This window comes from Trichechus manatus, unplaced genomic scaffold (assembly GCF_000243295.1).
Source record: "Trichechus manatus latirostris isolate Lorelei unplaced genomic scaffold, TriManLat1.0 scaffold00009, whole genome shotgun sequence".
Lineage (NCBI taxonomy): Eukaryota > Metazoa > Chordata > Mammalia > Sirenia > Trichechidae > Trichechus > Trichechus manatus.
Genome location: NW_004443945.1, coordinates 24,762,407 through 24,776,982, shown reverse-complemented (window position 1 = coordinate 24,776,982; position 14,576 = coordinate 24,762,407). Strand labels below are relative to the sequence as shown.

The window sequence follows — 14,576 nt, the reverse complement described above, 5'->3', positions numbered from 1 at the left end:
ATCTTTTTAGTTCTGGGCTGACAGAGAGTCCAGGGGCCATGCTTTCCTGGGTTCACCCAGTCTCAGTCAGACCATTAAGTCTGGTCTTTTTATTAGAATTTGAGTTCTGTACCCCACCTTTCTCCTGCTCCATCAGGGACTCTGTTGTGTTCCCTGTCAGGGTGGTCATTGGTGGTAGCGGGGCACCATCTAGTTCTTCTGGTCTCAGGCTGATGAAGTCTCTGGTTTATGTGGCCCTTCCTGTCTCTTGGGCTAATACATTGCTTGTGTCTTTGGTGTTCTTCATTCTCCTTTACTCCAGGTGGTTGGGACCAATTGATGCATCTTAGATGGCCACTTGCAAGCTTTTAAGACCCCAGATGCCACTCACCAAAGTAGGGTACAGAACATTTTCTTAATAAGCTTTGTTATGCCAATTGACCTAGATGTCCCCTGAAAGCATGGTCCCCAGACCCCTACCCCTGCTACTCTGTCTCTCAAAGTATTTGATTGTATTCAGGAAACTTCTTAGCTTTGGTTTAGTAGCAGGGACAGCTTTAAATAGGGTGGTTATGAAACATCTTTCTCAGAAGCATAGTTGAGGAGGAAGGTCTATGATGCAAACTTTTTTTTTTTTTTTTTTAATGCCCTTTCTAGTATTGCTATTAAATCTATCTAAGAAAACTCTTAGAACTATTCCATTTGAATATTTAACACATTATCTGTAGTTGAAATAGAATATTTAATATATTCTACTCTGTGCTACTCTGTCACAGGAGATTAATTTGAAAAGCAGAAATTTTTCTAATGCCTTCTAGAATTTAGGAGATGAGTAAAATTGCAGAACCAGATATAACCGGGCTGTTAATATGTTGGTTTAGCCTACATTTTTTAAAGCCCTTTCCTTTCTTCCCCTATGCTTGTCTTATTTTGTTTTAGTGATACAGAAAAGTTTTTTAAATTCAAAATAGGTTCCCTTAATGAATGTTAACACAGTTCCAAAATTCTCCTTCCTTTGACAGAAGATTCAGAAATGATGTGTAGGATTTTATCCCACGGGAGTCGTTAGAGGGCCCTTGTGTTCTTGGTTGGAACTTTTTTTCTTTTTAAGAGACTGCAGTGTGGCTATAAAAGAAAATTAAAAACCTAAAAGCTAATAAGCATGAACTTGGCTTAATGTTTCAGATTGTGTTCTTTGCTGTTTTTTATGAGAGATTTATAGAAGATAAAATTCGACAGTTCGTTGATTTATGCTGTATGAGCAATGTAAGTACTTTCTGGCTTTGTCTTGCAACCATTATTTTTCCCTTTTTAAAGGTCATGAGTACGTTAAGAGAGGCTTTAAAAGTGATTTGGGATAATTGGATTTTAGTCTAATTTTCCACTGGCTGTTAATTCCAGAGATAGTTATAATCAGCTGCAAGTTAATACTTAACCACCTTAGTTTTTCCTTCTTTATTTGCAGTTTCTTAATTATGAATTCTTTATACCTGCAAAGAGTTCAGCTCAGGGCCCTTGAAAATTTATCATGTATCAATCCAAATTTCTTCTTTTCTTAGAAAATATCTTCTATTCCCTTTCTATCAACTTTGTAAAAATCTCACTTATTACCCTCTTCATTTATTTTCCAAGATCCAATCCTTTTATTTAAGAAAAAAGAAAACAATTTTTTAAGAAACTTAAGTTTTTTGTTTGTTTTACAGATAAGTTGCTAATTGTTCCTTTTTCTTCTCTTTTCATAGATATCAGTGTTTCTTTTATCCCACAAATGTTTTGGGTATTATATCCATGGTAGATCAGTACATGGGCATGCAGATACTAATATGGAAGAGATGAATATGAATCTTAAAAGAGAAGCGGTATGAATGGATTTTACATCTTTTTGTCTTTGAAAGATGGATTCTCTTTTCTTAATCTAAAATTTTTAATAATACTTTAAAAATAATTTTTATTGATCACTTTTTTCTTAATTGATCACTTTTGAAAGTTGCCAGGCTACCAACTCATCACCCTGAATATTGACAAAGGGAAAAAATAAATTTTTATCCTATAATTCCTATATGGACTGTATTTTAGAGTAACCAAATAACTCATGAGGGAAAATTCTTTATAGAAGAAAGTAGAAGGAATTATAAGTTAGAAAATCACCATTTTGCGATGCCTAATTGATTAATGGAGCCCTGGTGGCACAGTGGTTAAGAGCTCAGCTGCTAACCAAAGGATCGGCAGTTGGAATCCACCAGCCGCTCCTTGGAAACCCTATGGGGCTCTTCTCTTCTGTCCCGTAGGGTCGCTGTGAGTTGGAATTGACTCAGCAGCAGTGGGTTTGGTTTGGTTTTTGTTTAATATATTAATGAACGTAAGCAACAATCTTCAATGGATGCTAAAACAAGTAAATGTTGACGGGGAACTTTATAATCAGGGTTTTGGTTGACATAATCTGAACACACTGGATCAATCTTACTGTAAGTCACAATGGGAAAATTGGCATTGTGTGCTTCCAGCTGTGGTGTAGTAGGAAGTACATAGCATCATTCATGAATTATCCTTGCCTAAGAAAATTGAACCTAAATATTATCAGATGTCTAGATTTAACCACCAGTGTACAGGAGATACAGGGGAGTAGGAGGGCAAATTAAATAACACCACAAGGAAGTGATCAGCCAGAGCCAGCATGTAAGGTGTTTCACAAATGGACAAAGGCCTGGTATCTCCAACAAATCAATAGCATGGAAAGAAAAGGAGGGATGGTGGTAGGGAAAGAGAGAACTGTTAGATGTAAAAAACAAAACAGATGCGATGTGTGAACTTTGTTTTGATCGTGATTCAAACAACTATTTTTTAAAAATCTTTGAAAAAAATCTGTGAAATTTAATGGACTGAATATTAGATTGTATTGAGGAATTATTAATTTTGTTAGGTGTGATAATTGCATAGTGGTTATTTATATTTTAAGTCCTCATGAGTTAGAGGGAAACCCTGGTGGCACAGTGGTTAAGAGCTACTACGAGCTGTGGCTGCTAACCAAAAGGTTGGCAGTTCCAATCCACCAGGCACTCCTTGGAAACCCGATGGGGCAGTTCTCCTCTGTCCTATAGGGTTGCTATGAGTCGGAATCGACTTGACAGAAATGGGTTTGTCTTTTTTTTTTTTTTGGTATTAGTTAGAGATATATAGGCAGTCCCTGGGTTATGAACAAGATCCATTTCCAACTGTGTCTTTAGAATTTGTAGGTAAATTGGAACAGGTGTGTATAGATCTTATTTAGCCTTACCTTAGTGTAAGAGGCGCCCTGGTGGCATACTGTTTAAGAGCTACACCTGCTAACCAAGGGGTCATAGTTCAGATCTACCAACGGCTCCTTGGAAACCCTGTGGGGCAGTTCTACTCTGTCCTGTAGAGTTGCTATGAGTTGGAATAGACTCAACGGCAACAAGCTTGATTTTTTTTTTTTTTTTTTCAGTGTAAAAAGGAGCCGTGGTGGCATAGTGGTTCAAGCTGCTCTGCAAGAGAAAGATGTGGCAGTCTGCTTCTGTAAAGATTTACAGCCTTGGAAACCTTATAGGGCAGTTCTACTCTGTCCTGTAGAGTTGCTATGAGTAGGAATCTACTCAGCGGCAGTGAATTTGGGGATTTTTGTTTGTTTGTTTTAGTGCAAGAAAAGGCTCTAAAGCCTTTTAATCAGCATGTTGGCTGTAAATCCAACAATCAGCAGGTGATGGTGATTGTGATGAAGAATCTGTTGCAAGTAGGGGTTGGTTCAGTCATTCCAAAGTGAAGGACAAATGATGTAACATTAAAGGACAAGTTCGAGTTGTCCGTAAGTTGGACATTTGTAAAACGGGGACTTACTGTATACTAAAGTATTTACAGATGAAATAACATAATGTCTAAGCTAAAGGGTATGCTTTAAAATACTACAAGAAAAAAGAAGTTGGGGGATAGATGAAACAAAATTGGTAAAATGTTGGTAATTGTTGAAGTTGGGTGATAGGTGGTTTAACATTGTCTATTGTGTATATTTGAAAATTTCCATAATAAAATTTTAAAAAGATACATTTAAGAGGAAAACCAAGAGGATTTAGTGATAAGGGACTATACCTATGACTTGTAATGAATTTAATACATAATAATGGCATCTCAAAAAAGTACTGTTTATTTAATACATTGAACTGGATCAGTTGGTTAACTATTAGAAATTATTCCTGGATTGGAAAGTTAAATGTAAAAAATGGAACTATAAAAATCTAGAAAAGAATATTTCACATTGTGGGATAAGCATAAGGAATAGAAAGCATCAAAAATAAAATATTAATTTATTTTACTTTATTAATGTAGAACATTTACATATCTAACAATCATGTAACTAAGACCTAGCAAATTAGGGTAAAATGCTTGCAACAAAAGTGGCAAAGATATTGATAACAATATTAAAACTCATACAAGTCAAGAAGACATTAAATTTAAAACATTACATTTACACCTCAGTGGAAAAATAACCGAAATATTTTTTAAATGCATAGACAATGAAACAGAAGAGACTAATAAACTGCTAAAAAATATTTAACTCACAAATAAATAAGTTTTTTCTCTTCAGATTAACAAACTTTTTCAAAAAACCAATACTTAATAACGATAAGGACACTAAACTACTGGTGTCAGAATCAGTTTTTACAAACTTTTAAGTGTAAAAGGAAAGCACTTTGGCAGTATACAGGAAGAGTTTTTGTAAGAGTTCATAATCTTTGACTCACTAATTCTCTGAATCTAACTCAAGGAAATAATTAGCAATGTGAAGAAGCTAATTAAGGTTCAGGTTATTCACAGGGTTATTTATAATAGCAAAAAAAGTACATAAACATAGAATATGAAATAAATTGATTTTCTTTTACATTGAAATCTTAGGTCAACATTAAAATCCTATTTTATAGAATATTTAATAACGGGAATTGCTCAGAATATGATTTTAAGAGAAAAATTTAGAAAATCAGTTTGATTACAGTTTTATTCTACCTGTACTAGAAACCCTGGTGGCATAGTGGTTAAGAGCTATGGCTGCTAACCAAAAGATTGGCAGTTTGAATCCCCCAGGCGCTCCTTGGAAACCTATGGGCAGTTCTACTCTGTCTAGTAGGGTTACTATAAGTTAGAATCAACTTGATGACAACAGATATGTATGTACCTGGGAAAAGGACTGGAAATGAAATACCTTAAAATATCTATCTCTCTGGGTGTTGAGTTTTTTTTTGGGGGGGGGGTTACTGCTCCATGTTTTATAAGTTCTTTACAACAGCATGTGCTTTTTTAATCTGGAAAAAAAAAATTTTTTTAAATAGAGTAATTCAGTACATGTAGACTTCCTTTAAGGCTGTAGAAAACCAACTGCTATATTGTGTTTGCAGATTAGATTTAGACAAAGAAGGAGAATATTAAGCTCTAGAGTAAATGAATAGGCACAATGGTGGTAAGAGAACTTGAGCTGAGCCTTGAAGCATCAGTGGAAATTGGATAGGTTGTAGAGGAGGGCAAAAGTGTACGTGTTTGTGGTTGTCTGAATTCAATTCTTGGCAAGGATATGTGGACCAAAACTTTTAACTGTTGAATCATGTATCACTACATTTTTACTGGTATTAATTAAGGAAGCATTTAAACCATGTTTAAAAAACAAAAAAAGACCATTTATAATTATAATAAAGTAGTTAATTCTTAGACTTTTCAGCATATATTAAAGAACAATAAGGTTAATCATAAAGAAGGCTAAAAATACCAGCGTAAAATGAACTGAGTATGAGATTTTTTTCTAAAAAATAGAGCAGAGTAAAGGGGATGACATAAATACCTGCAGGGAAGTATGAATTAGAACAAAGTAGAAATTTGTAAAACCTGAATGATAGGGGGAATCTTGGATAATGATAAAATCTCTTGCTCTCAAATATATTTTGGTAAAATTTCAGTTAGCTTCAGAATCTTGTAATGTGTAATACCAACTAAAGAAAAATGCTGGATTTTTTGGTTTTTTTTGAGATGGGCAAATTTTTTATAATCTTGCTTTTGATTTAAATTCTTTAACTTTTCAGGAAAATTTGTGCAGCCAGAGAGGCTTGGTACCCAACACAGATGGTCAAACTTTTCAGATTGCAGTTTCTAGCCAGATGAGACAACACTATGACAGAATTCATGACACACTAACAAGGGTTTGTATGAAGTCCAGTTCAAATATATTTTGCCAGTATTTCATGCTGTTAAAATACCAAGAACATAAGCCATTCCATTTATTTTTGTTTCTTTTTCACATTAGAAAAATGGCCCTGCTAGACTGTTGAATTCATCAGCAAGTACTTTTGAACAGAGTATAAAAGCATATCATACTATGAATAAATTTCTTGGCTCCTTCATCGATCATGTATGTATCTAAACATTTGAAGCTAGGATCAAAATAGTATTTTTTAGAAGTTAAGTGGGAATGTCTATTATTTCTTTTTAGTCAGTGGGCTTAAAACCCTTTTTTCAGCTGTCAAATTTAATACTTAGGAATGAGATTTTTAAGCAAGATATTTCTAAAGAGTATAAATAATCCTGTATTTATGTCATTTAGAAATATTATTTATAAATATATATTATAAATAACATTATTTATAAATAATAAAAAAGATATTATTTAAACAGTGAACTCATTTACCCAATATGGCTCAGACATACAGTTAGGTTATATAAGAATAAGATGAAATTTTATATGTCTATTAGGATTCCCTTAAAATGTGTCTGTACTGGAGTTTTCTTAGCCAGTTACCAAAATATTAGTGTATTATTCATTTTCATGTTAGGCTGTGGTTGAATTCCTGAAAAGCTTGTTATAAATTGATTTTCAGTATATCTAGCCCTAAGTACTACTCATGGGCATTTAAAATTTAAAACTTTACTAAAGAGAGCTTTGTTACAAAGTTCAGTGTAGTACATTCAGTCTTTTTTGAGGAAAAGATTTTCTTTGTGTACTGTTTATTTTCTCTCCTGATTTTATAATGAGAACGTATTTATTTCACTACTGTGTTTGAAATGACTTTCTTTTTCTATTAGGTTCATAAGGAAATGGACTACTTTATAAAAGACAAGTTGCTTCTTGAAAGAATTCTTGGAATGGAATTCATGGAACCAATGGACAAAAGCATCTTCTACAATGGTATCCTTCAAATTCTTTTGATGAACTTGATTACCATTTTCAAAGTTTGGGGGAGAAAAGTACTTGTAGTTATTACTTTTAATTTTATAATTTTATATAAAAACAAAAGAAGCAGTAAACTCAGTTAAGTTCATGGAATCATAGTAGTTTTCTATATGTTCCATTTTATTATGCCATACAACCCAAACTCATTGCCGTCGAGTTGATTCCTACTCATAGCGATCCTATAGGCCTGAGTAGAACTGCCCCATAGCGTTTCCAAGGAGCGGCTGGTGGATTCGAACTGCTGACCTTCTGGATAGCAGCTGAGGTCTTCACCACTGAGCCAGCAGGGGTAGGAAATAAATATATAAAAGATAGTGTAAGAAGGTTGTGGCAGTGCCAGAGCTCCTCTGACTTCAAGATAGGGGAATCATTATCAGCATCAGCCCAGGGCCTATTTCTCTGAGGTAGGGGTCATACATACCTCCTCTCTCCAACCTTTTTACCAGTTCTTACACCAGCTATCCCTCCCATGACACTCTGTACTTCTCTGCTGGGTTCAGTAATTCATTGCAGTGGCCACACAGAACTCACAGACCATACTCTCAGTTATGGGGTTTATTAGGGAAGTAACAGGCTACAGTTAATGCAAGATCAGGATAAACTTGGAAGTAACAGGAACAACTCAGGATGCAGTTCTTCGATCAGGACAGCTTCTTCTCGGCCATGCCCACAAGCAGGCCTCTCCCTTGGCCCTTGGCCCTTGGCCCAGCCTCTGCCCTGCTCGGGCAAGTGTCACACAGCTCTTTAGCTCCACCAATAAGCGCCTGGAAGCCCCCTACTCCGCCAGGAAGCCACCTGCCTGAAGGTGCTCAGCTCTCTCCGTGGATCAGCACACGCACTGTAGCCGCCTGGTTCCGTGGGCTGGGAAGCCCACTGCACTATCTTGCACCAGTCTCCTGGTTCCTGCTGTCTAATGCCACTGCCACCTACAGTGTTACTGCTGTCTCTCTCTCTTGGGTCTAGGAGGTTCTCAGCATAGGGACCCTGGGTCTAAAGGATGCGCTGTACTCTTGGCAATTCTTCTTGATGGTAGTGAGGTCCCCTCGTTAGGATTCCATACATCTTATTTGTATGGTCCTGTCCCCTTAAGGTTTCCATGCACGTTATTTACATTATTAGCAGGCTGTCCAATCCTCTTTGTGGGCCACAAACGCCTTATTTGCATAGTTCCACCCAGTCATTTTGTGAGAGTCACAAGATCATGGCTAGATGTTTTGTTGGGCATCAAAAAAGCTGTATTTCAGAATCAACAATACACATAGAAAAGATAGTAAAACAAATATATAAAATTCATATTTTATTGGAATGTTCATCCAATGGCAAATCTGTGAAATGCTTAGAGAAAAGTAACATTTGCAATTAATCATTAACATCTAATTTTCGTTTTATCCATATTCTTAAAAATCAGATATTTTTGACACGTTTAGTCACTACTAAACCTGTTTCTTACCATTAAAAAGGAAGTATATATGTCACTTGTAATATACCAGAGACTCTGTTGTATAAGTAGGTAAGAATGGAAATGATATAACCAATGTCCTGATGTTGAGATCATTTATTCTTTGTTACTGAGTGCCAGATGTTATGCCAATCCTGGGATACACAGACCAAAGGTCCCTTCCTCAAAGATCTAGTCTGGTAGAATATGGATGAAAGATACTCATGTGAATGAATAAGCAGAGTAGTACTGGGCTAGAAGTCTGTGCAGCCATAGGTTATGTAAAAATAGGAACAGAAAGGAGAGTAGAAAATCTAACTGGGTGTAGGGTGAAGCCAGAAGAGGCAACATGGAGAAGCTTGAACTGGGTGTTAAAAAATAAATAGGTGTTTATTAAACAAGGAGGGTCAAAGGAAGTGAGAGAGGCAAAGATGATTTGTGCAGAAGGGGACAAAGGGCTTCAAAAAAAGTGTGAAAAGTGCATTGGATGAGCTCCATCATTGAAGACTAGTATGAAGTAGGACACAGAGAGAGTGTGTTTGAAAGATAAAGAGAGCAGAGACCAAGTCCCTAAGACCTTATCTGACCCTAAGGAGTTTCACTTTACCCTGTAGACCAATTGTTTCATATATACTTTTTTTTTTTTAATTTTTGCCCCAGAAGTCAATCCGTTGAAGTGTGGGAAGAAAATATTAAAATGTCTATTTGTATATTTCCAATTCCATCATTCTTAATTTATATTTCAGAAAATTTATAATACATGCAGTATTAATTAAGATATACCTATTTTGGGAGTGCATCTCAACATTTTGATAGGGATGCATGATCAAAACAATTTGGAAACCACTGCTAATGAATGTGGATGTCATTGAAGAATGCTAAGCAGATGTGATTTGTAAATTGGAAGGATTACTCTGGTAGTAGTGTTTTGGTTGAATTAAAAGGATACAAGATTATAACAGTATAACTTAGTCATTAAGAATACAATTTTCGAAGTCATTTAGTTTTGGATTCAAAATCTGACTCTACCATTTACTAGTTTTGTGAACTTGAGAAAGTAACTTAGCCTTTCTGAACTTTAAGGTCCGCTCCATAAAATTAGATGTAACCCTCTAAACGTTACAGGGTTATCATGTATAAAGAACCTAGTACAGTATCTGACACGTAGTAGGCACCCAGTAAAGGGAAGTTGTTACAATTTCTTTTATAATAATAATAATATAGCAATTATCATCATCCAGGTAGGAGATGATGAGAACATGGACTAAGGCAGTAGCAGTGGGGATGAAGAAGTAGAAAGGATTCTAGAGATGTTAAGGAAAAAAGAGTACGAGAGAGAGAGAGTAGTCAAAAAATAATCCAGATTTCTGGCATGTGTGACTAGGTGGTTAATGGTGCCTTTCACTAAGAGATTGCAGGTGGAGAACTAGGTTTTGAGGGAAAGAGGATGAGTTTAGGTTTTGGTATGTTATATCTTCAGATACCTTTGGGATATCTAGGAAGAAATATCCAGTAAGTATTAAATATAAAGGACTTGAAAATAAAGGCACAAAATAAGCTTGGGAGTCGTCATCATAGGAGGTTGTTGTTAGAGCAATGGTAGTGAACAATCACCCAGGGTGAGCGTGTAAAGCAGGCTTATATATATATATACACATATATGTGTGTGTATATATATGTGTATATATACTGAACTAGTTAATGTGTATGTTATTATACTTTATTGAGCAAAACCAATTGGATAATGAGCTATTCAGGTTTACCCATTACTAGACCAAGTTCAGGCTTATTTGGGAACTGGTACAGAAGAGGGTATTTGAAAGAGTAGAATCTGTGGTGAAAAGATGAAAATGAAGACTTCTCTTATTTTTTAATTGATTCCTTGTATAAAACAGGGATTCCTAACTGGATATTCGTGGGCAACTTGATTGGTTCTCTGGACCTCCCTGAAATTCTGTACAAGATTTGAATACATGGACTCTTTCTTTTTTTTTTCTGGTAAAAGGGATCCATGGCTTTCATCGGAATCTTAAAAGGGTGTTCACATCCCAAAAACGATGAATCTTTTGGAGTGAGAATAGGTCTTAAAACAGAACCTTAAGGGACTATTTGAGTAGGCTGAGGGTGCTTACAAAACATTTGAGAAAGAACAGTTGCAGAGATAGGTGGTTACTGGAATATCTTAAGGGAAAAGAATTTTCCATATCAGACGCCACGAGGTCAACTAAGATGAGAGCTAAAAAGAGGCCATTAGGGTTGTCATTTAAGAGGTCACTTAACACCTTTTCTGAAACAGATTGGAATAATGGAGTACTACGGCGAAAATTCTGATTGAAAACTGAGTGAGACATAAGGAAATAAAGAGTGAATGTAGACTTTTCTTTCAAGAACTTTGGCTGTGAAAGAAAGGAAAGAAGAGATTTGTAACCAGAGAAGATGATCAAGAAAAGTGGGCTCTTTACATTTTGTTTTTGGTTTTTGCTTTTGTCTTTTAATTCTTTTTAAAGATGAAAGAAGCTTAAGCATATTTCTAGTAAAATGGTAAGAGCCAATCTAGAGAAAAGTTGAAAAACAGGGAAAGGAATAATATTTGATGGAACAAAGACCCAGAGGAGACTAGTGTGGAGGGGAGCGTGGTATGCTCTGCTGTTGGATGGTGCTGAGTCCAAGTGACCTGAATGCCCAGGATACTTCTTGATGTGAGGGAAGGAAGTGTTGAACTATGTGACAAGTACTCAGTGCTCTCTGTCATGGATGAAGAAGGTCATTGGCTGGGGGTAGGAGGACCTGAGATGACGGATGTAAGTTTCATTTTGTGACATTTGGGAGAGAGAGAGGGAGCTAACCAGAGAAACCTGAAATATTTGATCCAGAGCCTGCATTAGTCTTTTTATGTTTTATTTTTTATCTTATTTGTTTTTGCATAGGTAATACATTCACATGATTCAAAGTTCAAATAGGATGTATGATGAAAAGTTTCACTTCCTTGTTCCTGACTGCCCAGTTCCCTTCCCCCTCAATGTTATCAGTCAATGCTATCAGTCAATGTTAGCAGTCTTCTTTTTACTTCCAGAGAAATTTCACACACAGACGCACACACTTACACGCACACGGACATATATATTGTGTGTGTGAGCAAAAATTATAGCACACTTTGTGCTATTTCTATACTTTGCCTTTTATGTTTTGTTTTTACTTTATCTTTCTGAGATTAATTTAGCCTTTAGTTATATAAAGAAATAGAGAAAGGGACTAGAGGAGGCAGGGAGTAGTCAGACGCTTCCAATGGACCCTCTTACAGCAAAGACCCGAAGAAACAAGTGAATCAATTATATATGGCAGTCTGGGAGCCCTGAACATCAAAGGCGGAGTTGAGCAACTGGACCGAGTGACGGGGAGGGAGAGACAGTTCGGAAGCAGCGAGGAGTTGCCAGTCCTGACCCAGCGAGAGCCTGAGCCCTTCAGGCCTGATCAGCTTGGGGGTGAGTGGTGAGGCAGGCAAGCAGCGGTCCTCAGGAGACATGTTTTGTGCATCAGAAGAGACCCAGCACCAGAGAATCTGCGTGGCCACCCAGAACCAGTGAGAAGCAGCTATAGATCGGCCACAGATAAATACCTGCGTACGGCTTACCACATGGATCAAAAACACCCCTCCTAGGGAAAAATCTTTCTCCCATTTACCTCCCCGCTCCCTGCTCTGCACTGGGTCCTGGACTGGCTTCAGCAACTGCCGAGTCCCCTGGTCCGGAAGTAGGATCCGTCACACGCCTGGAGCCATTCTCCCTGCCTTGGAGAGTGAACACATTAACAAATGGGAAAAAATAAACTGCTGGCTCCCCTAAGCCAGGTACCCAGGATGGGCACAGCTCCTTTGCCTAGGCACAGGCATAAGGGATCCATGGACTTTGAGTGCCTTTTCCCCTGCATAAACTTGTGTGGGCCCATTTCAACAGTGTAGGCCCTCACTGCCTCAGTACAACAGGGTATATACTGGAAGTCTGTCTTCACCTGTTTCAGCTGTGAAGTGGCAGGCTCTTGACATCTGACACTGCTTTGCCCACTAAGCAGGGTCTTCAGCTACCCATATCAAGGGCCTGAGGACTGGTGGTTCCACCTACCACCTGCAGTAGGGGCCCATGAATAAGAGGTGCCCCCCAGTCCTTACAGCCAATAACATTAGCTTCATAGTCCGGCTGCAAAACCCACCCACCTACGCACTCTAGGGAACAGGGCCACATCTTCCTCCTGGACACTCGGGGGCGGCCATCAGCCCCCTGCCTTGCTCAGAGTGTGTCTCCCTGCTGCAGCCAGATGCTTGTGCCTATACCAATCACCCATGCCTGTCTAGGACTGTAAGTGAGAGCCTACACCACACACTTGGTGGCTATCTACCTGGGCACCTGAGCTGAATCCATACAGGAGGAGTGGGCAGACTCCTGAGCTCACATACCTAGTAACAGATCTAACCACCTGGTGACAGGACATTAGAGCTTCAAAGGTGCCAATAATCAAACTAGCTCATATGAGCAGCCTATTTGGGCATATCAAAACAAAACAAAACAAGAAGCTAGGACAAAGTAAGAAACATAAAATAAATAAACATAATAACTTGTTGATGGCTCAGAGACAACAGTCAATATCAAATCACATAAAGAGGCAATCCATGATGGCTTCAGCAGGCTCCCAAAATAAAGAATCTAGAAGTTTTCCAGAGGAGGAAAATTTCATGGAATTAACGGAGGCAGAATATAAAAGATTAATATACAGAACTCTTCAAGAAATTAGGAAGGAAATTAAGCAGAACACACAACAGAGGAAATTAAAAACATTGGAGAAGGGCATGAAGACAGATTTAACAGGCTGCAAGAATCCATACAGAGACAGCAATCAGAAATCCAGAAGATTAACAATAAAATTTCAGAATTAGACAACCCAATAGAAAGTCATAGGAGCAGAATTGAGGCAATGGAAGTCAGAATTAGTGAGATTGAAGATAAAGTACTTGACACCAACTTATTTGAGGAAAAATCAGATAAAAGGATTAAAAAAAAGAAGAAACCCTCAGAATTATGTGGGACTCTATCAAGAGGAATAACCTACAAGTGATTGGACTATCAGAACGGGGGGATAACAGAAAATACAGAGAGAATTGTTGAAGATTTGTTGGCAGAAAACTTCCCTGATGGCATGAAAGATGACAAGATATCTGTCCAAGATGCTCATTGAACCCCACATAAGGTAGATACCAAAAGAAAGTCACCAAGACATATTATAATCAAACTTGCCAAAACCAAAGATAAAGAGAGAATTTTAAGAGCGGCTAGGGATAAATGGAAAGTTATCTACAAAGGAGAGTCAATAAGAATAAGCTTGGACTACTCACCAGAAACCATGCAGGCAAGAAGACAATGGGATGACATATATAAGCCTTGAAGGAAAATAAAAAAACCTGCCTCTCAAATATGATGGTAAAATTAGGGCATTGCCAGGTAAATAGAAGTTTAGGGAATGTGCAAAAACCAAACCAAAATTACAAGAAATACTAAAGGGAGTCCTCTGGTTAGAAAATCAGTAACATCAGATAACATCCCAAGACTAGAACACAGGACAGAGCAACCAGATACCAACCCAGATAGGGAAGTCACAAAAGTAGATCAAAGCTAAAACACTGAAAACAGGGAAACAGATGCCAATATATAAAACATGACAACATTAAAACAAAAGAGAGGGACTTAAAAAATGTAGACAAGAAGGCAGAAGGGGACAGGAAAGCTGGTGATAGGGAACCCAAGGTTGAGTAAGGATAGTATTGATGTGTTGTGAGGTTGTTAACCATTGTCATAGGGCAACGTGTACTAACTGTTTAATGAGAAACTATTTTGTTCTGTAAACCTTCATCTAAAGTGAGAATAGCAGCACAATTGGAAGAGCGTAGTT

At 37.4% G+C, this 14,576-nt stretch overlaps 1 protein-coding gene across 1 annotated transcript in view; it reads left to right on the top strand.

The window, feature by feature from the left end:
* The window catches only part of TMEM67 (transmembrane protein 67), a 64,442-nt gene that overhangs the window by 42,964 nt on the left and 6,902 nt on the right, over nucleotides 1-14,576 (top strand). The window contains exons 17-21 of the mRNA XM_004370826.2: nucleotides 1,165-1,245; nucleotides 1,722-1,838; nucleotides 6,057-6,173; nucleotides 6,278-6,382; nucleotides 7,054-7,156. Of these exons, the coding sequence (XP_004370883.1) occupies nucleotides 1,165-1,245; nucleotides 1,722-1,838; nucleotides 6,057-6,173; nucleotides 6,278-6,382; nucleotides 7,054-7,156 (523 nt within the window). The remainder of the gene's footprint in view (nucleotides 1-1,164; nucleotides 1,246-1,721; nucleotides 1,839-6,056; nucleotides 6,174-6,277; nucleotides 6,383-7,053; nucleotides 7,157-14,576) is intronic.